This window comes from Cupressus sempervirens, chromosome 2, assembly GCF_028749045.1.
Source record: "Cupressus sempervirens isolate cs-2001-9-10 chromosome 2, ASM2874904v1, whole genome shotgun sequence".
NCBI classification, from domain to species: Eukaryota; Viridiplantae; Streptophyta; class Pinopsida; order Cupressales; family Cupressaceae; genus Cupressus; species Cupressus sempervirens.
The window spans coordinates 693719021-693741186 of record NC_143119.1 but is presented as its reverse complement, the minus strand read 5'-3'; the positions used below and the strand labels follow the sequence as shown (position 1 = coordinate 693741186).

Below are 22166 nucleotides of genomic sequence, written 5' to 3'. Positions count from 1 at the left end.
TGTTGAAGGCTCTTCACGATCTTCAAAAGATATGGCTCTCAATATGAAATATCGTTAAAAAATTTACGACTCTTCACAGCCTCATCGTATTAAAGGATTAGATGATGGACCAACAGGTATCTCAAATATAATGTTGATGCAATCACAAATATGCATATATCTCTTGCAGCTGCCAAACTTTAGCAGATTCCAAGGACATGCACTAGCATTAGTGTGTGTGTGTGTGTGTGGACCCTCTTGAAAAATACTTAAAAAGTCAAAAGTATGTTTAGCTTAAAAGTTTCCTTTCAAATTTGTGCGTCAAACCTTTTAAGGTCAGCCCAAACGAAATGATTTTATTTACTTCAAGGAGTTGCCCAAAATATTTTATTTGTCTTTGTCATGATTAGCCAAAATTGATCTTAGTGTCATATATTGGGCACAATTCTTATCTAGTAAGCCTCCAATTTCGCCCTTTGACATCAATGACAATATTCCAACTATGTCCACCATTATCATTGATGGCAACATTGTATGAATAATCTTTTGAAACAATTGACTAATTGGAAAATTCCCCTTCACTCAAATGCTGTGCCTGACTATAAGGCTCCCCCATACTTGACTTCTGCCCTTTTGACATCAAAGGCAAACATAATCCTTGGCTAACTAAATAAGCCTATGAATAGCTCCCCATGAACACATGCTTCTCTTCAAAAAAACATATTAAGTGGATGAGAGTGACAGCACTTTCAATTTCTCCCTTAGCTACTCAAAAGTCTCTTCAAGAAGAGGTTTTGCAAAAATGTCGAGAATGTTGTCCTTCACAGCAACATGCTTCAGCTTCACTTTTTGATCAAGTACTTTCTCCCTCAAGAAATGATACCAAATCTGGATATGCTTCATCATAGAGCGCATTTATAATGTCCCCTTTCTAATATAGGATTTAATAATAAATAATTTTGAGGTAAGATATAAAAATAAATAGATAAATAAATAATAAGAAAGTATAATATAATATAAATTAACTAAATTAATGAACGGTCAAGAGATATGTAATGAAGAGTTGAGACTCCCTCAAAATAAGATATAAAGGGGGCACATTTCATTTGAAGGGAATACAAAGGAAGAAAAGGAAAGTATAGGAATTGTAGAAGGATAAATGGAAGAAGGAAGGAATGTAAGGAAAATAAGGAAGCGACTTTTGCCAAAAGATAAACATGATGGAATGGTGTGACTTGTCCTACATATGGGAGGATATTGAAAGGTCAAGAATTCATTTGAAATGGACATCCAAAAAGGATCAAGTAAATGAAAGGAAACAAGTTTTTGTTCCATAACCAGAAACGAGGAATCAGAAGTACATATCTGGTTTGAATAAGAAATGCAGATTTGATTGCAAAAGGTTGTGTCTCTTTCAAACAGCAGAAATAATAAAGAGTTGAGCTCTTTCAGATTTGCTAATGGTGAATGGTTATGTCTCTTGCCAAAGGGCATTTATGATAAAAATGTGTGAATTCAATAAGGGGCAATATTTAAGAAGAGAGAATAAGACATTTAATCTATCAAAATAGGAGATCAGCAAATCAGATTGGTATAATGCAAACAATAGACTTATATATTGATACAATGATTTGGTTGACTTTGATTGGTCTCTCATCTATTAGGAAGTAGAATATTACACCATTGCTACTGTTATGTATATATAGATTCCATAGTACAAGAGATATCGATATGGTATAGGGAGAGGCATAGTAAATCCTCACAAGGTAGGTAAATCCCAAGATGGGATATGGACGGGGTCTTGAAGCCTTAAGGGAGCTTACTGGTAGATTAGTGTCCAAGAGCCCTATTACTAGTATGTCTACATCCTCCTTAGGGTTTATGTTTAGGTTAAAAGTAAGGAATCATGGCTAAAGTATGTAAACTGTCACATGTATTATGAATCATTAATCTGATTTAAATGGATAGTGATGCATGTTAATCATTGGGAGTTGACAATCTCGTCATAGGGAAGATTACAAAGAATAATTAAATTGCCATTTCCAAGTGCAATCTAAACCCTTGTTGGTAATGTTCAGGTAAATCAGGTAAATTCCTAGTTGGGGACATTACAACATATCTGAATTCTATGATATGATGGCACTTGTATTATCGAAGTATAGAAATGAGATGTTCATACTCAACTTTTAATTATTTCTCAAGTCTGCTTCATCCATAAAACTTGTGTGCAACAATCTACTTTTGCAATATATTTTGCCTCTGTTGTAGATAGTGAAAGTGAAATTGATGCTTGTTTCTTGCTTAATAAAGAACAAGACAATTGCCAAGGAAGTATGCACCTCTGTTGACGCTTTTCTTTTTAACAACACTACCTACCCAATACACATCATGGATGTGGTGACGATGAAATCCGCCTCTTGAATCCAACATCCAATCATAGATTCATACATAGTTTGATTTGCTACAAAAGATTAATCATCTTTGCATGATTTCAACCAGTAATCATAGGAGTACTTATTGGGTTATAACCCTCCATCCTGAATTCTTTAACATTTCTGTGACATATTTGGTTGTTTGATATAAAGATTCCTTTATTAGATTGGGAAATAAACATACCACGGAAAAAAGATATCTCAAATAGCATTGACCTCTCAAGTTACTTTTGCATTTCTTGGCACATCTTATTGTTGCTACCGAAAAATGAGGTTATCAACATGTACCATAAAATCAACGTTGGAATCATTGCTGTTGTACCAAAAGCTCGGACTGTTAATGCCTGATATGAATTGCAGATTTAGATCCACGAGAGGCGGTTAAGCCATGTCACGAATCTCCAAGAAGGCGCTGATTGCCAAGTCAACAATCTCCACCTCAATACTGACTGAGCCTTCAACACTCACTGATGGGAGACTTGAACTTGTGACCCAAGGCTGTGATACCATTTGTTGGAATTATTTTGCACCAAAAGTTTAAGTTGTGAATGCCCGATACCAATTTCAGATTTAAGCCGACCCATGAGAGGATGTTAAGCCATGTCATGAATCTCCAAGGAGGAGCTGACCACCGAGTCAACATTTGACAACTTATCTCCTTAGTTCTTGATATACAAGTATCTATACACAATTCTTGTTTTGATTTTTTTCTCTTGAAGATATTTGTCTAACCTTGAATACCAAGTGTGCTTTTTTCTATAAACAACCTTATTTGGTCTACAAGCATAATTTTCATTTTGTGACAATACAAATTCTTCAGGTTGTTCAATATACAATTCCTCTTCTAGAGTTCCATTTAGAAAAGCTGATTTGATGTTTTTAGAATTCTTGAAACTTCCAAGAGCTGAAAACATACTGATAGCCTCTAACTGTGCAACAAGGGAAATGTTTTTGTGAAGTCTATTTCTTTGACCTGTTCATAACGATTTTACACAAGTCTTGCTTTGTTCCTTGCGATTTCATGATCTTCATTTAGTTTGTTTCAAAAAACCCACTTCGTTCCTATCACATTCTTGTCCTTGGCCTTGAGACAAGCTTTCAAGTCTCATTTTTCTCAATGTGATCCAATTTCTTTCCATAGCTTTGATCCAATGCTTGTCTTCATTTGCCTCTAAAAAGTTCATTAGTTCAACTTTGGGAAGTCGACACAGTGTTGCACATTCTTTTGTATATGTAAGTCTTCTAGTCTGAAGTTGTTATTCTCACCTTAGTTGCCCCCTACATTTGCTGCTACTTATAAGGAAACAATGCACCTAGGCACTTTTACTCTTTCTTTGCACCGATCGAGGCCATGATCAAATTCTCCAAATGTTGGCTTCTAACCATCTTGTAAGGGCGCTTGTAAAAGGGAGCTAAAAACATACTGTGGCCTCTAACTATGCAATAGGGCAAATGTTTCTGTGAAGTCTATTCCATTGACCCATATATAGCTTTTTTATGCAAGTCTTGCTTTGTTCCTTGCGACTTCACCATCATCATTTAGTTTGTTTTGTACAACTCACTTGGCTCCAGTGACGTTCTTGTCCTTAGGCCTTGAGACAAGCTTCCAAGTCTCATTTTTCTTGATTTGATTCTATTCCTTTTCCAAAGCTTTGATTCAATGCTTTTCTTCATTTGCCTTTAAAAAGTGCATTGGTTCAACTTTGGAAAGTTAACATAGATTAGTATGTTCTTTTGTATTGGTAAGTCTTCTTGTTTGAATTTGTTTTTCTCTACCATAGTTGCTGCCAATATTTGTTGCTACCCTAAGGAAACAATGAACCTAGGCACCTTTACTCTTTCTTTCTGGTGATTGAGACCATTATCAAATTCTCTTCTCACCATCTTGGAAGGGAGCTTGTTGTAGGACTACAAACTTGCCTGTGTTGTGCTCTCCTTGTCATGCTTTTATTGGTTCCAAGTAGTGTTACTCGGGGACACATTTCCAACATAATTTGACTCGTCCAGAAAACTCAAAAACTTTAGGAAACCTGTCCTTGGCTGTCCCATAAAAGTAATTTAAACAATGTTTTTGTTTTGATAATCTGTTTGACTTCCTCTCTCATTTGAACTCTCAATTTAAATTATTTGACATAGACGTTATATTTAAATGTTAAGATTCTATAATGTATAGAAGCATGCGTTATCTGTGTTTTCATATGAGTATCTAAAATTCCCGATGCATTTTAGAACTTTCCTTTTTTATAGTCATCTTCACTGCCCTCCGTTGCCATTCTCTACTCTAGAGAAAAAAAATACACCCTAGAAACCTGTTGCCCTGTCCCCTTTCACCAGAAACCCGGGCAACATAGGTTCCACATAACTTTAAATGAATACCTTCAATAAAAAGTTGCAATCTTGGTGTTATCTGTGGAATTGAGAAATGCTATGACTGCATTTTCTGGAGTTTGATGAAATGGATATGTCCTCTAACATGTGAACCACAAGTGGATCTCATAATCTTTATCATATTTGCCTTTGATTTTATGGCCATTTTAGGATTCATCATACATTCAATTTTTTATGGATGTCCTAATCCTTGCCCACAAAATTCATCACACGTACAATGTTGACTCAACATTCAAACACAACTTTATGTTGTGGCAAAATTTGTGTGAGATGATACTTGAGGCCATTGATGCCACCATCTTGTAAGTATCGCAATATTTGCAAACTGTTGATCTTGCTGGCAGTCTTGGTATGACATGCTTCTAAGCAGCATTGCTAGTGCTAATATTATGAATTTTGCTTCTTGATGCCATTGGATAAAAAGTTTAAATTCTGGAATTAAAAAAGTAAGAAAATTTGTTTTGATGACTACAAAACCTAGCGTTGTTTTCCTCTCTTAATTTTGCGTAACTGTGGCTTTCAATTTTTATAAGTAAAACAAGATTATAAATGCATTCAGCTGGATTATCTGAATCAATGTAGAACTTGAATGAATATGTAAGAGAAGAATTTATAAATGTAAAAGAAATCTGGAAAAGCTCGGAAAACAAAACCTGAAACTTAAAAAGTTGTTGTATGCTTGCTTCCACAATCACCTCAAGATGAGTTCAAAGGAGATAAAATGTTGTTGTAAACAAGAGAGTTCATGCAGGATTTAATAGACATTTTTCTAATGTCTTTGTGGAGTGTTTTTACCTGTGGGCCTTGTGTTAGGATTAAAGAATACTGAGAGGTGGGGGAGTGTGAATCAGTATATTAGCTCTTATATTAACTTCAAACCGATTGCACATATACCATATAAAGCATATAGGAAGTAGACTGATGCACAAGACAAAGAAAATCAAAGAACTCATAACACCATATTTTGTTTTTGAGGGAAATTCGGATAAGGGAAAAACCCCACTGAGGATGGTACCCATAATAATCTCTCTCTTATAGTAATAAGTGCCCTGTTAAGGGCATAAGTGCAAAGAGTTTGGAATGCACTTGAATCCAGGCACTCTCCTGGAGCTCACTGCTCATATACAAAATAAATTGGACACTCCGTCGGGTTCACTGATCTACTTACAAAACGAAACTGGATTGTCCTTTACTGGACTGGTAGCATCAACTATTCTTGAACAATTTCAATGAAGCTCTGACAATATCTCTGCAACAATTACTATCTCTAAACATACTATTCATATCTTCTCATCATATCTGCTAACCATAATTTATGCATATCCTTCGCAATCAAAACTTATCTTTTATATGAACTTGTGACCCAAAACATAACTCTGTCGGCCTCAAAAATGAAACGTGGGATCAAAATAATAGATCAATACTTGCTAACCAAGAGTAACCAACTTTGGTGTCAGCCCTACCAAGATATACCATTTACCAGAACTTATATTCAATCAACTCATCACAACGGTAAATCATTACCGAATTTCCCTGTTCTACATAAAACTGTCAAACCCATATTCAGATGTGGATATCTGCTTCATGCAATCACTTTAAACCTTGCGATGATTGGATTAGATATATTTATATGTCTACGTACATGCTCTGCAAACACATACTCTAACTCATCATAATGTGATCATACCGAACTGATCTAACTGATTGCCCTGAGCTCTGCTTCTAGTAAACTGCCTAATCTCTACAATGGCCAAGGTAAATGAATAGTAGTTGCCATCAATGACAACATACCGTACATATCCGATCACTCTTTCCAACAGGCTTGATGGAATTATGAGCGATAAACTGGCCAAGATCTTGTGAGGACTCGCAACGAGTTTGTGGCTTGGACTTGGGCCAACCTCGCAGCAAGTTTGTCGGCAAGCCTGTTATAAGTTACAAAAAACTGCGAGCACCCGTGAATTTGTGGGAGTACTTAATGAGTTTCGAACCTATATTTCAAACCGGAGTTTAAAAACTGACTCAGTATGCCCAAGTTTGAATAGGACTTGGGACTTGTCAACTGGATGAAATCTTAGTAAACTTAAAATGTACATAAATTTGTTAAAAGAACTTAAAAAAACTTTAAATACTGAATGTAAAGAAGTCATAGGTAGTTTTGTACTAGGTTTGGTCCAAAAAGGGAGTAATGCAGATCATAATCACATTATTATTTGATCATTGATCAGCTGCCATCATTGCAAAAAATTACAAATCCTTGTAGATCCCTAACAAATTTCTCCTTTCATGAAAAATGCTTATTGTTGGTGTCCTTAAATCTGATGGTAAATATTTGCCCTAAGAATAATATCATCCTCAGGTATATCATGATCATCATTCAGGGAAGCCCTTCTTGATGCTTCTGTTATGCAATCTTCTTTATTCAAAACACGGGCATGACATCCTTGGCTATCCAATTTTGCAAGTGAATTGGTATTATCCAATTCAATTGCATCATGAATGTTCTTATCCTCCACTTTAACATAGGTCGAACACTGTACTACAAAAAATGAAGTCATTGAGGTGCTTTTGATAAACTTTTAATACTTAGATTGAGTGGGCTGAAAGATGCTCCAATTGCTTTGACAACAACTGTAAGGATTACACAAAATGTGGACGGGAAGGCTTAATCTTTCCAGCACAAACATGTAAGGATGACATAACTTTGTAACTAAACTACAATTGCCTGAATCAAGTTTACTATCAAGGAGACTACAATTTAACTTTTGAAGGGCTTAATTGATTTTTTGCCTGGCTACAGACTAATTCTCTTTCAAATGCTTTACGTTGAAGATAGCAACTTCACCTCCACATTGTTATAAAACTGCAACTTGTCAAGAATTGTGGCTCTAAGGATTTTTTTATTGTCATCCTCTCTGTGGATGTGTTGAGGCCTTCCATAACCTTATTATTGGACCTAAAAATTTAGACAAGGAACTCTTGGGGTTCAAGTTGTTATTAGATGCATTATGTTTTAGTTGATGTTGTTCTACTTTTGATCAAATTTTTACAAACTGGTTTCTATTTTTCTGTCCAAGCCATAGAAATTCTGGATGGTCTCCTTGGCCACACTCATGACCTTATATTGATAATCCGCTGGAATTCTTTCCCCTTTCATGAAGTATAGGACCTTAACCAATGTTCCATCACCTAAGACTAAATGATATAGATTTCTAAAATAAAATACAATAAAAATTCAAAAACATATGCTATATAAACTTGTAAAGTAGTTGATTTGATTACTTGTAAGTTCCTAAGTGATAAAATTCAAAGTTACCTAATGCTCTCCTCTAGTCTAGGAAATTTGGGATTGCACTGCCACCCATTACTTATGATTTAAAAGCACATTAGAAATGTGTGATGAAGAATTTATTTCACTTGTGATCAATAGTAACAAGGGTTATGTTTCTAGCATAGTAACATCGCCCTGAGAAACGGGGGATAGGTTTCCTGGCAGGGGGGATAGAGGGGCCTCAATTTGGGGACAACAACGAGGGATGAGAGGAGGGGTGTATAGACTCTAAACTATACATGTAGTACTTAAAATGCTAGTTATGAAAAGATGTATAACAATATAAAACATAAAGATGTAAAATACTAAGTTACTAAAAGTTAAATACTTAAACATTGGACATGAAAGTGGAACATTGAACAATAAATATTAAGATTTCAAATACTTGAATCAGCAAATGGAAGAGAACTAACTTCTATTATATAAATATTAAATAATAATAGTCATAGATATCAAAAGTATAAGTATCTCATCAGAAATATGATTACATTTAGCACCATGATATGATATTCAATATGATCATTAGAATATTAATTTTTTTTTAAACAAACATTATTATTTTTGGTTGGAGAGGGTGTAATGTCCCCTTTTTTTGGGACATTATAATTCAGTGTGGCCAGCTCGCTTCGCCTAGGTTTCAGGGGCAAAAAGGTTCTTTATGGGGTTCAGTTCGAGATTTGGCCTAGACATTTCCAGTTCCAGATCCATCAGAGCAATTTTGGCAAGTTGTCCAGATGCTTACTATTTTTAGTATGTAATCGGAGCTCAGTATTTTCGGTACCTCAGTGTTGGGTTGGAAGCATCTCGTCGAGAGCTTTCCAACGAGCTATTGCACATGTTTATCAGAGTTCATTTGGTCAGTTATTTTAATGCCTGATGACTATATGGTTTACCGACTAAGTGACTATTAAAGTTCATTTAACTTGTCACTTTATTTAAAAAGGTACTATGTTCACTTAAGTGACTAAAGGACAAAAAAGGTGCTTTATCCCACATTGTTTGAATGAGCGTGCATCACATTGGGAAAAGTAATAAAGGTACAACAAGCTCCACATGAGAGGATATATGAAGATTGAATTTTAAAACAAATATTAATCTGAGAGCTGGAAATAGTTGCTGGTTATCTGTTCGAGGACGTAGACCCTTGAAGAATCTTTGAAGGTTGGACGCAAACCTAGCCTTCTTACAGGTTTATTTATATTTCCAATCTGACTGTTATTTCTGTGTATAAGATTGGATTACTTGGATTGTTGCATGTTATTGTATTGCTGTTATATAATACAGTAACATATTTTGGCGGATTGTTGTGTCAACTCCTGATTTATATATGTACTTTTCTGAATATTGGAGGAATAAACAAGTTTTCTGAGTTTTATTGTATGTAAATCTGTTGATTAGAAATCGATCTAAATTTTGGAATTTATCTTGAATATTAGGTTATTGTTCAGATTTGAATTTGCACTTAAATATCAAGGGTTCGGGGAAAATATCCGTAAAGGGATACTATAGTGGTATCAAAGCCAAGAATCCTGCCATCCTGTGGAAATACATAGAAGAATTTATGAATGAAATATTGAGAGCTCTGGTTGCTTAAATGTGATTGGTTAAACATTAAGGACGAAAACCCTCAAGTTTGACGTTTCTAAGGGAGGTTGGACGTCACCCCAAACTTCCTTCTATTCAGTACCATACAGGTTGGGCAGAAGAATCGACAAGTTAGAAGCATTTGTGAAGAAAAATCATTGGAGGTAAGGAAGGCCGAATAAATCAGTCATTGCATATTCTGTGATCATTTGGTATTTCAAATTTCCAGTGTTAAAGGCAGTTCATTTGGAAGGTCTGGTTCCTAGCATAATAATCCAAGGCAAGTCTGCGTATTTTATTTGGTTGGCACGTCTGGAACAGTATTATCTCCTTTTAACAGACCTACGTAGGAGTTGCGACTTAGAATGAGAGTCCATACGTTTTTGTAGTCGGAGTTTGCTAAGATACCAGCAACAACACACGTTGGATTTTCTAGGCGATTTTTTTGGAGGACTTGAGGAAGTCACTGTGGTGCCAGGGGTTAGTTTGAGAGAGGGAAAGAAAACGTAACTGGCCAAAAACGAAGACAAGGGCACGAAATTTCAAACGTGGGTTGGCGAGTGGTCAGGCAAAGAATGCCAGTCGAGTGTTGAACGCGGGCCTGTCACGAAATACCAGCAGTTGGATGTGAGTTGGCTTGAGCTTCCATGTTTGGGCTAGCTGTAATCCCAACTTCCTACGGCGTGGGTGAGTTTGGCATCGTCAGCATGCGGTTAGAGTTGGGTTTTCCTTAATCCGATTGAGCTCGTGAGTCAATGTGGGCATCCAATAATATACAGCAAATACACGGGTCGGTTTATTTATCTTCCATCTCTACACTGCTAAAACATTATTACATGGGTGTCTTGAATAGTCCACTGTGTTTTTTCAGCATGTATGTGAAGTAAATTTATATTGGTTATTATGAAATCATTTTATATCACCAAATTCGTGGGCTTTGAATGAATGTATACGAGCTAGTTTTAAATGTATCAGATTTCATAATTTTATTTGGGTAAACGGTGAACTTTATCTGTTAGCTAATTTCAATGTGAGAAATTGAGCTCTTATGCACGTTGATCAAATACATTGAGCTGTTTGGAATTCTCTATGCACTGAGTCAGTAAACAGTCATACAGTGGTTTGGGTTTTGCTTCAAAAGGTCTGTGAACAATTTGACAAAGTTATATCTCAGCTATTCCACTTCCTGTTGATTGAAACAAAAAAAAAAAAGAGAAGGAAAAGGTTTCAGAATATTACAGTGGTCAGACAGCAGTTATCAGGCAAGGGTTTGACACCTTTCCTAGCCACCAAACGGAGTTCTTTTTGCAGCTTCTGGGTCTCAGATCTGGGTGTCAGTAGTTGCAGCAGGGGTTACAAGGAAATATCAGAGTGAGTGCTTTGCATCTGACATTACTTGGGGAGATTTTTTATAGTTTCCCTAAGGCTGTTGCAGATCGGGCTTTTAGCGAAGGTTTACCTTGGACTTTGTGTTTTGTTTAAAGCTAGGATACTGTATCAAGCCATACAGTTTTAGACCACTCTGGAATAAGATATAAGAGGGATTTGCGGAACCCAGTCAGCACTTGATCTAAATTTAAGTCCAGCGTGTTCAGATTGTGGGAAGATAGCATAGTTTCCATTCAAAACACTAAAGAAAAAGTGCCACAGACTGCTCCGAATTCGCATGCCGTGCTTGGACAGCACACATTGGGCAGAACTTGCAGAGAATATTACAGTGAGTAGTCAGCTAAGAGACATGCTCAGATTTAAGTCCCGTAGGTAGCTGAAACTAGTGGTTCTAGAAAGTTGTATACCTTCCACGGGTTTTTAAGTTGGCGGATTGTTATTACGGGCTGGAGACACAAAACCAGTGGTCACGTAATCCTCAACATTTGAATAAGTTGGTTAATCATGTTTACTTCAAGTACCCAGAGGTAGTGGGACAAGAATATGGAAAAACTTAAACAATGTTTGAAAAGGTTGGATGAAAATCAGAAAAGGATGAATGAATTGATTTCAGACCCTACAAAACTAGACAAAGTGGCACGATGTATGGTTTCCATTTTTAAGAGGACTACATCACATAACGAAGGGAAAGAGGAACAAGAGGTCTCTATAGTATCTAGAAGCCTCTATGATGAATTCCCAGCAGTTAGTGACCATCATACAACTGATCCTATGGAGGGCAAAAATCAGACCTTAGAAAACGAATCGGAAAATTCATTTGATGAGAATGAATCCCAAGATCATGATGTGGATGGACATGCAGTCACCTTGGAAGTGGAAGTGTGTGAAGATACTGCTATATTAGCAACTTCTACCCCACTAGTTGAGCCATCCTATGAGGTGCATAGCAACAGAACCCTAGATATTGAGGAGTGCCTAGATGATAGCATACACGATGTTGCTTATCATATGGTGAGTGACATTGATTCAGCCTCATATCACAGTGCGGATGACAAATCGGGAGATTTGTGTGGAAATGTTTTGTCACAAGGGGATCATCATTTAGCAAGCCAATTGAAGGTTAATGACAGGATGGTTGCCACAACTGTTAAGCATTTTGATGTTGCTCGTCAAATGTTGGCCACCTATGGTTGGAGTACTCCTTTGACAGATGAGCATGGTGATAGTGTTTTTTCGCTTGCAGAGATACATGCACTCCAAGAAGCGATTGGAATGATGAAACAAAATTACCTACAACTACTTATAGATAGAGATTTTCTTCTCAAATGGGATCACATTTGTTATGTTGCATTGCATGTTATTTCCCCTTTTTAATGACATGTTATTTTCCAGTGAATTTGCCTATTATGGACTCTCGTAGGCAGATGATTTTGGTGAGACTCATTCTGATGATTATTTGGGGATTGGATGGCCTATTTTGCTCTTGGAGAGGTGGGGTTTATCATATTTTTATTTTATGTGTTATGTGGGGCCAAAATATTATAATTTTGAGTTGAGTTGCACTTTTTATTTTATAAAGTTACTTTTTATATAAAAGTGCATTATAAAAGGATTTCATAAGAATATTCTATGGATACTTCTAGAAGTTCTTAGTAGCTTCTTAGAAAAGTGAATAAATAGAGTGTTTGGCCCCTCATTTGGAGATCCCATGACTTGAGTTTACACTACTTTTCTCTTTGAGCATTTGTGGCACCATCTTGGTCTACAGATTGTCATTTGATCATTAGGAACGGAGTCTCCTAAGGATTTGCATAACTGAGGAGGTGAAATATCTTTTGAAGGGTTGCACTTTGGAAGTGGTATTCAGCTACTTCAAGTTGGGCTTATTTGGTATTTGGACATTTCCAGCAGGGTTCGATTTTCAGCCTAGACATACATTTTTGCTCATATCTCATTGTTGGCTGGGAGTTTGATTTTTATTTTCTAGGAGAATTTTCCTTGGAACCTGACTTTTATTTCCATAGCATTTTTTGCACCTCTCAGCCCAACATTTATTTTTGCCAAGTGCCGTACCAATCCGTAAATGTATGGCTGTACCTACAGGGCGTACGGTTAGCAAGTTTGAGGGCAGATTGGAGTTGCATTTTCATCATTTCATCTCAGCATTCAGTCTCCAACATTTGGTCAATCCAGGTTCTTTCATTTTAGTTTGTAGTAGCAAGAAATTCTCAGTTGTATTCAGCCAGTAAGGGTTTGTTTGTAATGTGCCATGTTGTAATGCCTTGAATTGAAAATTGCATATCATATGTAAAAGCATTTGGTTATCATTGAATGAATATATTGGCACTATTTTACATTAGCTATTTGAGTAGATTTGTTGCACAACAATTTCCTTTATTTAGCATTTTACTTTCAGCAGTGTATTTAGTTTGCATGACAAGTGTTTGACAAAATTTCACAGTTCAGTATTAGTGGCCTATTGGCAAGGGCCATTACATTGCAGGGAAACGAGGAGAAGATTGATAAGCTCACGCATGAGCTTGATGTGACATTGGACTTGTTGCAGAGTGGCCAGTTGGCCCTTCAAGAGTCACAATTACAGATTGAGAAGCTTATAGAGGAGTTGAGTTTGGCACAGTCTCCACCAACTGCACATATAGTACAATTACATACAAAGGAAGTTGATAAGGTTCTTATATCCACGGGTTGTAGTAGGGATGTGGTTACATCTATCACAGATATAGGTACAAAAGTTTCAACTAGTATGAGTATCTTGGTTGAGAACAGTAGAGAACCACTGGTTGTATTGGGTTCTCTTGAGGTTAGTGCCGTGACAGTTGATACAGGACAATTTACTGGTAGCTCTTGTGTCACAATGGTGGATTCTCCTGAGAGTTGTGTGGTAGTGCATGACGCTACTCCGTCATCCACACAGGGCATTCGTAGAGTGTCATTTGATTGGGAGTATAGCTCTCATGTTGATTTGTTTCCATCTCCTGGAAGCAAATTTGTCACTTCATTCCATGCAGCTGATTTTGGATACCGGCTTGTTGATTTTCAAAGTCAGAGGGATCAATTGCTTGATTCAAGTGTTTTTAGTGATGAGCCATTGACAGAGGTTGGAGCATTTTCCCGCAAATACACAGTGAGGAGTGCTCATCATTTTTCTCTTGACCCACGCATAGAGGACTTGATGATGCATCGGTGTAGAGTGGTTCTAGAATTATATCATCCTTTGTGGGATGGGTATTCACCATCTTCGGAAGATGAGATTAGCGGATGCAAGCATCCAACTCAGCTGTTTGTGGGGGATTACTTGTAGGTAAAGCTGTCAGTTATACATCATGCTGATATATATCCAACATGGTTTGCTACTTCTATGTCACAAAGTTCTCTAATGGGTACATGGTTACAGGACGACTATGGTGTCAGTTGGCATGATGGTTTGGTTAGTTATCACATCCATGGGAGTTTAGTGGGAGCTGTAGACAGAAATTGTGTTATAGACGCTACTAGGTATTTTAATCTCTATATGGCAAATGGATGTGGGGTTTGATTGTTTTGGGATCTAGGTGGTGACAGGTTTGACACGATGTATTGGTTGATCGAGGATTCAGGTGTTAATAGTATCTTACATCTGGTGGATTATGTTGTGTTGTTACACTGTTACAGGACTATGATCTGTGCGTTTCAGCCTTCTGACCCATCAGAGTACTAGAGATTAGGATTACTCTGTTTTCGCCAAGGTGATATAGTGGTGGAGTCAGATTGGCCGGATCTGCCATTTTCATCAGTACAAATATTGTCGGAGTGGTACAGTGGTGTAGATATTATAGGAGTGGGTCAGTGGTACCTCAGATAGTGCATGAGTTCTCACTTGGGATCCAGGGGGGCATCCTTATGTATTGCCTTTTATTGGGGAGCTAGGAGGAGAGTTTGGGTGTTATCATCTTGTGGTGGATATTGGTATATTGCCGAGCTCCTATCTTCACTTGACTGTAGATACTCGCAAGGTCACTTATGGAGTGAGACATTCATCCTGACTGAGGGTATTGGTACACAAAGCAACAACATATGGTAGTTGGTGTCCCTTAATGGTGAGCCCTGGGATCCTGGCATTCAGTTATTTGACACATCGATTCTACTTGTACTGTTTCACCATTCTGAGTTTGGGAAGATGCATGCTGGGGAACATCGGTTGAGGAGTAAAATTGCATTCTCAAGGCGAGTATGGGATTCTGGCATTTGGTTTCTACAGGTATGAGCAGATTGCTTGAGGGCAAGCAATCTTTGAGAGGGGAGGCTTTGTAATGTCCCCTTTTTCTGGGACATTATGATTCTGTGTGGCTAGCTCGCTTCGCCTAGGTTTCAGGGGCAAAAAGGTTCTTTACGGGGTTCAGTTCGAGATTTGGCCTAGACATTTCCAGTTCCGGACCCATTAAAGTAGTTTTGGTAGGTTGTCCAGATGCTTACTATTTTTAGTAAGTAATTAGAGCTCAATATTTTTGGTACCTCAGTGTTGGGTTGGAAGCGTCTCGCCGAGAGCTTTCCAACGAGCTATTGCACATGTTTATCAGAGCTCATTTGGTCAGTTATTTTAATGCTTGATGACTATATGGTTTACCGACTAAGTGACTATTAAAGTTCATTTAACTTGTCACTTTATTTAAAAAGGTACTATGTTTACTTAAATGACTAAAGGACAAAAAAGGTGCTTTATCGCACATTGCTTGAATGAGCGTGCATCACATTGGGAAAAGTAATTAAGGTACAACAAGCTCCACATGAGAGGATATATGAAGATTGAATATTTAAAACAAATATTAATCTGGGAGCTGGAAACAGTTGCTGGTTATCTCTTCGAGGACGCAAACCTTTGAAGAATCTTTGAAGTTGGATGCAAACCTAGCCTTCTTACAGATTTATTTATATTTCCAATCTGACTGTTATTTCTGTGTATAAGATTGGATTACTTGGATTGTTGCATGTTATTGTATTGCTGTTATATAATTCAGTAACATATTTTGGTGGATTGTTGTGTTAACTCTTGATTTATATCTGTACTTTTTTGAATATTGGAGGAATAAAAAAGTTTTCTGAGTTTTATTGTATGTAAATCTGCTGATTAGAAATTGATCTAAATTCTGGAATTTATCTTGAATATTGGGTTACTGTTCGGATTTGAATCTGCACTTAAATATCAAGGGTTTGGGGAAAATATCCGTAAAGGGATATTACAGAGGGGATGCCTGACTGTCCCCTAGAGGGTTCGAGGGACCTATTCCCGTCCCCCTGTACCCTCAGGGGATGTTGGGATGTTCCCCCGCCTCCTCCGGTGATGTTGGGACATCCTCCTGTCTCCTTCATAACGATTAGGGACTGGTGGTGCTAGAATGATGTCCCTCGTCCATGGTGTGTCCTCGTCTCGAAGATGTTGGGCTTTTTTTTTTGGGGATTGTGGGGGGGGGGGTGTGGGGGCACATTCCCATGTTACTATTGTTTTAACTATTTAGCACCATTGTTCCACAAGGAAGTGCCCCCCTAAAAATATCAATGTTGTGATTAGGGGGACGTTCTGAGACTTGGAGGTTTTGGGAAAACGTCCCCCCATAGCCATTCAACACTAATTGCAACCTTTAACCTTTTGAAAACTAGTTTGCTTTATATGGGAAAGTAGTAGAGATGTTACATTGTAGATTTTGCCTTGAAGACTTCAATTCACCGTAATTTGTATATCAAAGGTGCCCTCCAATCGCTGCTGTCTCCCTACTGCCTCCTTACCATCCCCAAATTCAAGCCCTTGGTCCTCCTATCCTTGAAACCCATCCCCATGTTTCCACGTTCCCTTGTCAGGAAACTCTGCAGAATCATGGTATTGTCAGCTTTGAATGTAAAGCAGTGCGAGCCATTCCTTAATGTTGAAATGTGTTAGAATAGTGTTTCATTTTGTATTTGTTGTCATGGTGAATATAACATAGATTCATTTCAATTCATCTTTTTACTAGAATTGATTGCTGAAGACCATCTTGACCTCTTTTTCATTTTCCCTTTCCAGGTTGGGCTTGGAAATAGACCATCAGATGCAAATTCAGTAGCAGAATTTCTTCTTTTCAACTCAACAGAATTGCCTTATCACAGGTAATGTTAAGAGACTGATATAATTAGTTTTCAGATCTATATTTGATGTAAAGCTTTAATATGGTCCGGTAGTTAACCTGGTATGCAATTGGTTGCGTCCAACCCTATATGGCATTGATTAAATAAAAAAGCATAAAGGATAATTGGTAGTAACATAATTAATGAACAAGTAATTATAAGATTTTTTTTTTGCATAATGAGTTTAATGCATGGATACGAAATGATTTCGTAAGTGATATACTAGAAAATCAATTGAAGTCTCAAAATATTCTGTCTTTTTGAAAGTAGGTGGACCTTTCACTTATGGAATATTAAATAAGGTTTCATCTATACGTGCCTATCATATTAGCATAATGTATTATATGAATATGAATAGAATAGGATCGATAGCATTTTTGAAGATTTAAGTTCAGCAAGAACACATGTATGAAGATGGAATTGACTAAGCGCTTTCTCAATTTCTCTTTCTACTCCTTTTTTTTAGTATTAAATAGTTTAGAAATTGATTCATTTTCATATTTAGTGCAACCTTTCCCCTTTCATACTTCCATGTTAATGTCTAGGGTGTCTAATTATAGGAAATAGGAAATCAATGTCTATATGTCAATTGCAAGAACAAATCAAGAAGGCACAAGGACAACATCACTCCCAACCCAATTTACTCAACAACCAAGATGAACAAATTGTAACAATTCTGATCAAATATACATCTAAATCCTGACAAAGACATAATAATAATTGAGAAACTCTCAATCGGCATAACTCGGCTGGTCCAATTTTTTTTTAAAATTTGGGACTTGCCAAAAGCTCTGTGAAAAACTTAGCAATAAATAGACACTTTTATCGAACATTTGAAAACATATAATTTCTCAAAATATTTATATTATTTAAAAATCACACATTTACACAGATTTGTGGAACATATATAGATTCATAAATTTATGAATATATATGAATCCAGATTTATTAATCTATAATATATGTTTAAAAGATAATCACTTTATAAAATCTATGAAGATTAAAAACTGATTTATAAGGATTTATAATAATCGATATGAACAGCTTATAGAGATTCAAATAAATTCAAATCAAGTCAACTAAATATCAAAAACTTAAATCTATCATAAGAAACTTAAATTTTAAAGAAAAAAAATTATTATCACCAAACAATTTGAAAGGTTGCATTCAATTCAACTTTCAAGGAAAGATTAAACCAATAAGTAAAGTCACATGGCCATTTCACTCTGCATCAGTTCATGGCTCTGTGATCCTTCACATTTCCTTCTACAGTCATTGCAATCAAACTTTCTTTCTGTCACATTTCTTTTCTGTTGCAGATTTTTTTGATAAATTCTGACACCCTAACTTATGATTTCCCTTTATATTTTTTGCGTTTCTTTAAAATTCACTATAGCCAATTTAATGCCTAAAAATTTCATTATTTTACCTTGTAAAATTGCACCACATTTTTGAAAAACTTGTTGGCCAGTTTTTCAGTGATAACATTGTTTAGTGTTTTGACATGCAATATATCACGAGTTATGCGATATAATTGTGCAATTTTCAACCATGGATTAAGTACTATTTTGAGGCACTTTATCTAGTTTGATTACAATGCATGCAATTAATTGCAATTTTAGTTGCCCTAATTAAATCAAACAAAACATAATATTTCTGACTGTAATGGACAGAGTGCTTTTTGACACCTATAACAAATCGAAAATCTGATATCCGAAGTAACAATTGTGACTATTTTCATGCAAGCGCTTGGAAAGGGATGTGGAACCTCAACCAAAGCAATTATCCCAGCTAAGAGCTCTACTAGTTTAGCAGAAACTCTTGCAACCTTAATTAAGTCCAGCAATAATGAGCTGCTAGAGGCACTATCAGATTGAGGCAATTCTGCCCTATATAGCATATGTCGTGCCAACATTGGTGCTTTATTTTTAGATCTGCCAAATTAAGGGATTATTTAAAATGGAAATTTTCTGTCAAGTATAGTTGTTGCATAAATAAGTGGGTTGCTCATTTTTGAAGAGGGCTGAGCAGATATTTTGAAAGCTACATAGGCTGAAATACACAAAGGTGTGTGAGGCTAAAGGACCACTTAAGTATCAACTCCAAAGAGACTGGCAACTTATACTAGCTGGTGATCTTTATAAGAGTTGGCCACAGGCTTTAAGAATCCTTGTTACCACTAATGTTGTAGTTCCGTAAGTAAAGCCTGCAAGCTTGCAAGCCATAAAAGTTCATGGGACCTGTGTTTAATGTTGCCTCTGTTAAGTTATATGGATCTCTGATAGATAAAACAATTACAATAAATATGAGAACAGTAGATACTCTTACTTGAATAGCAGTAGTGCTTATTATTCCTTCTGTAATGGTGATTTGTATATTGCCTGAGATCACTATTCCCTTGCAGATCGCTGACAATCTGGGGTTTATGTCAAGTATGCTGATGCTCCTGCAGATTAGACTTGATGGAATTATTCTGAACAATATTTATATTGCTTAAGTAGCAGATCGCTGGGTCTGAGATGCCGTTTGATTGATGTCATTCCTCAGCAATCTGCTCTCCCTTATGTATGAGACAGAGAGTCATGACCCCGTAGAGTCATGCCTCTTCAGTGGCATGACTAACAGTCTGTTTAGTTAAGACAAACGAAACATAAGAAGTGCACCTGATCATAACACAAGAAGGAGCCCGATAACATATTTAGTAATTTGTCAATGCAAATTGTGACTGCTGATATGCATGGCTATCTGCCGATAGTTATCTTGCAAGTATATACATATATATGTTAATGTGTAATAATCAGTAATAACAATTTATCTGAAAAACATAGACACAGATTAGTTCATCTGATAGGCATTATTTAATTCTACTGACGCTAAAACATTAACACTCCCTCTTTAGCAAGGGAGAAGTAATACACTATTAGAATTCCAGTATAGAATACCTGATTGCTTTATCTGACCTTCACACAAAGAAATAGTTAAAAGTCAGATAGCAAAAATCACCAAGTTATGAACACTATCATAATCTCTAATTGTCTGAAACAATATCTAGAGTAACCACAATTAAAAATGTTACCTATGATCTCTAATTGCTTGAAGCAATGTCTAGAGATGTCCATAGTAATAACATAAGATTTCATGATCTCTAATTGCTTGAAGCATTGTCTAGAGATGTCCATGAAAATTTGTTACTCATGATCTCTACTTGCTCGAGGCAATGTCTAGAGATGTCCATGAAAATTTGTTACTCATGATCTCTAAGTGCTCAAGACAATGTCTAGAGATGTCCATGCTAATAACATGAGTTCGTTATCTATGATCTCTAATTGCTCAAAGCAATGTCTAAAGATGTCCATGATAACAACATGAGTTCGTTATCTATGATCTCTAATTGCCCGAAGCAATGTCTAGAGATGTCCATGATAACAGGCCTATTATTTACAAGATCGTCACCTTGTAAATAATTACCTTCTAAATAAATATGTTCATGAAAGATCGTCACCTTTTATTACATCTGATGCTACTAACCAACAATAGAAGCATAAACTCACATAAATTAAAATTTAATTTAATATTCAATATTACAAATTAATCATACCAAGTTTTTCTTTGAAGTAATTCAACTTCACTTTAGCAAGAGGCTTGGTAAAGATATCAACTGTTTGCTCATTAGTATAGATATACTCTGATTGAATGATTCCTCGATTCACCATATCTCGAATGTAATGGAAAGGAATTTCAATATGTTTGGAGCGATTGTGGAATACCGGATTGGTTGATAGGTTGATGCAACTTTGATTATCACAATGAATCACAGTGGGCTTCAAAGGTCTTTTAAACAAATTTGCTAACAACTTCCGTAGCAATACTGCTTCTCTAGCACCCAAAGAAGATGCGATGTATACTGCTTCGGTGGAACTTAATGCAACTGAAGTCTGTTTTCTGCTGGACCAAGAAACCATGCCAGATCCTAGATTGAAGCAATATCCAAAAGTACTTTTACGTTCAATAGGACTGCCTGCCCAATCAAAATCTGAATATCCATGAAGTTCGATGTTGACTTTATCATATTTGATTCCCATTCCAATAGTACCCTTTAAATATCTCAAAATGTATTTAGCTGCATGTAGATGTATCTTCTTTGGTGCACACATAAACTAACTCAAGGTGTGAGTAGCATAGCATATGTCAGAATGAGTATTAACCAAATACATTAAAGATCCAATAATCTACCTGTAGTAAGTAGAATTTGTAGGTTTTGATTTGATCATATAATCTTTCAACTTGTGAAGATTTACTTCCATAGGAGTAGCTGCTGGTTTACATTCCATCATTCCAAATTTTGTTAAAATGTCAACTGTATATTTTCCTTGATTCAGAATAATGCAGCTATCCTGCTGCCAGATTTCTAATCCAAGAAAGTAGTGAAGTAGACCTAAGTCTTTCATTTCAAACTCTGCTGTGAGTTCTTGTTTGCATTTCTTTATGAGATGTTCCTCATCTATTATCAACAAATCATCAACATATAACACAAGGATAATCATATCATCACCATCTGTTTTGAAATATAAGTTGGGATTAGCTTCATTTTTGGAATATCCTAACTGCAATAGGTAGCTGTCTATCCTTTCATACCAAACTTTGGGAGCCTGTTTGAGACCATAAAGTGCTTTCTTTAACTTACAAACATGAGTTTTGCTGTCATGAGTACTGAATCTTTCTAGTTGCTCGATATAGAGTTCTTCAATCTTGCCATTAATGAATGTTGTTTTGACATCCATTTGATGTACCTTCCATCCCTTGGATGCTACAATAGCCAAGATGGTTTTGACTGAAGTATATCTAGCAACTGGAACAAATGTTTCTTCATAATCAATGCCTTCTTTCTGTGAGAAACCTCGTGCTAC

The 22166-nt window shown here is 36.4% G+C and overlaps 1 protein-coding gene across 3 annotated transcripts in view; it reads left to right on the top strand.

Annotated features, from left to right (window-relative positions):
- Positions 1 to 22166, top strand: part of LOC149575274 (uncharacterized) — a 277364-nt gene that overhangs the window by 28992 nt on the left and 226206 nt on the right. For all 3 annotated transcript variants that reach the window (XM_089815065.1, XM_089815067.1, XM_089815066.1), the window contains one exon: positions 17159 to 17241. In XM_089815065.1, the coding sequence (XP_089671191.1) occupies positions 17159 to 17241 (83 nt within the window). The remainder of the gene's footprint in view (positions 1 to 17158; positions 17242 to 22166) is intronic.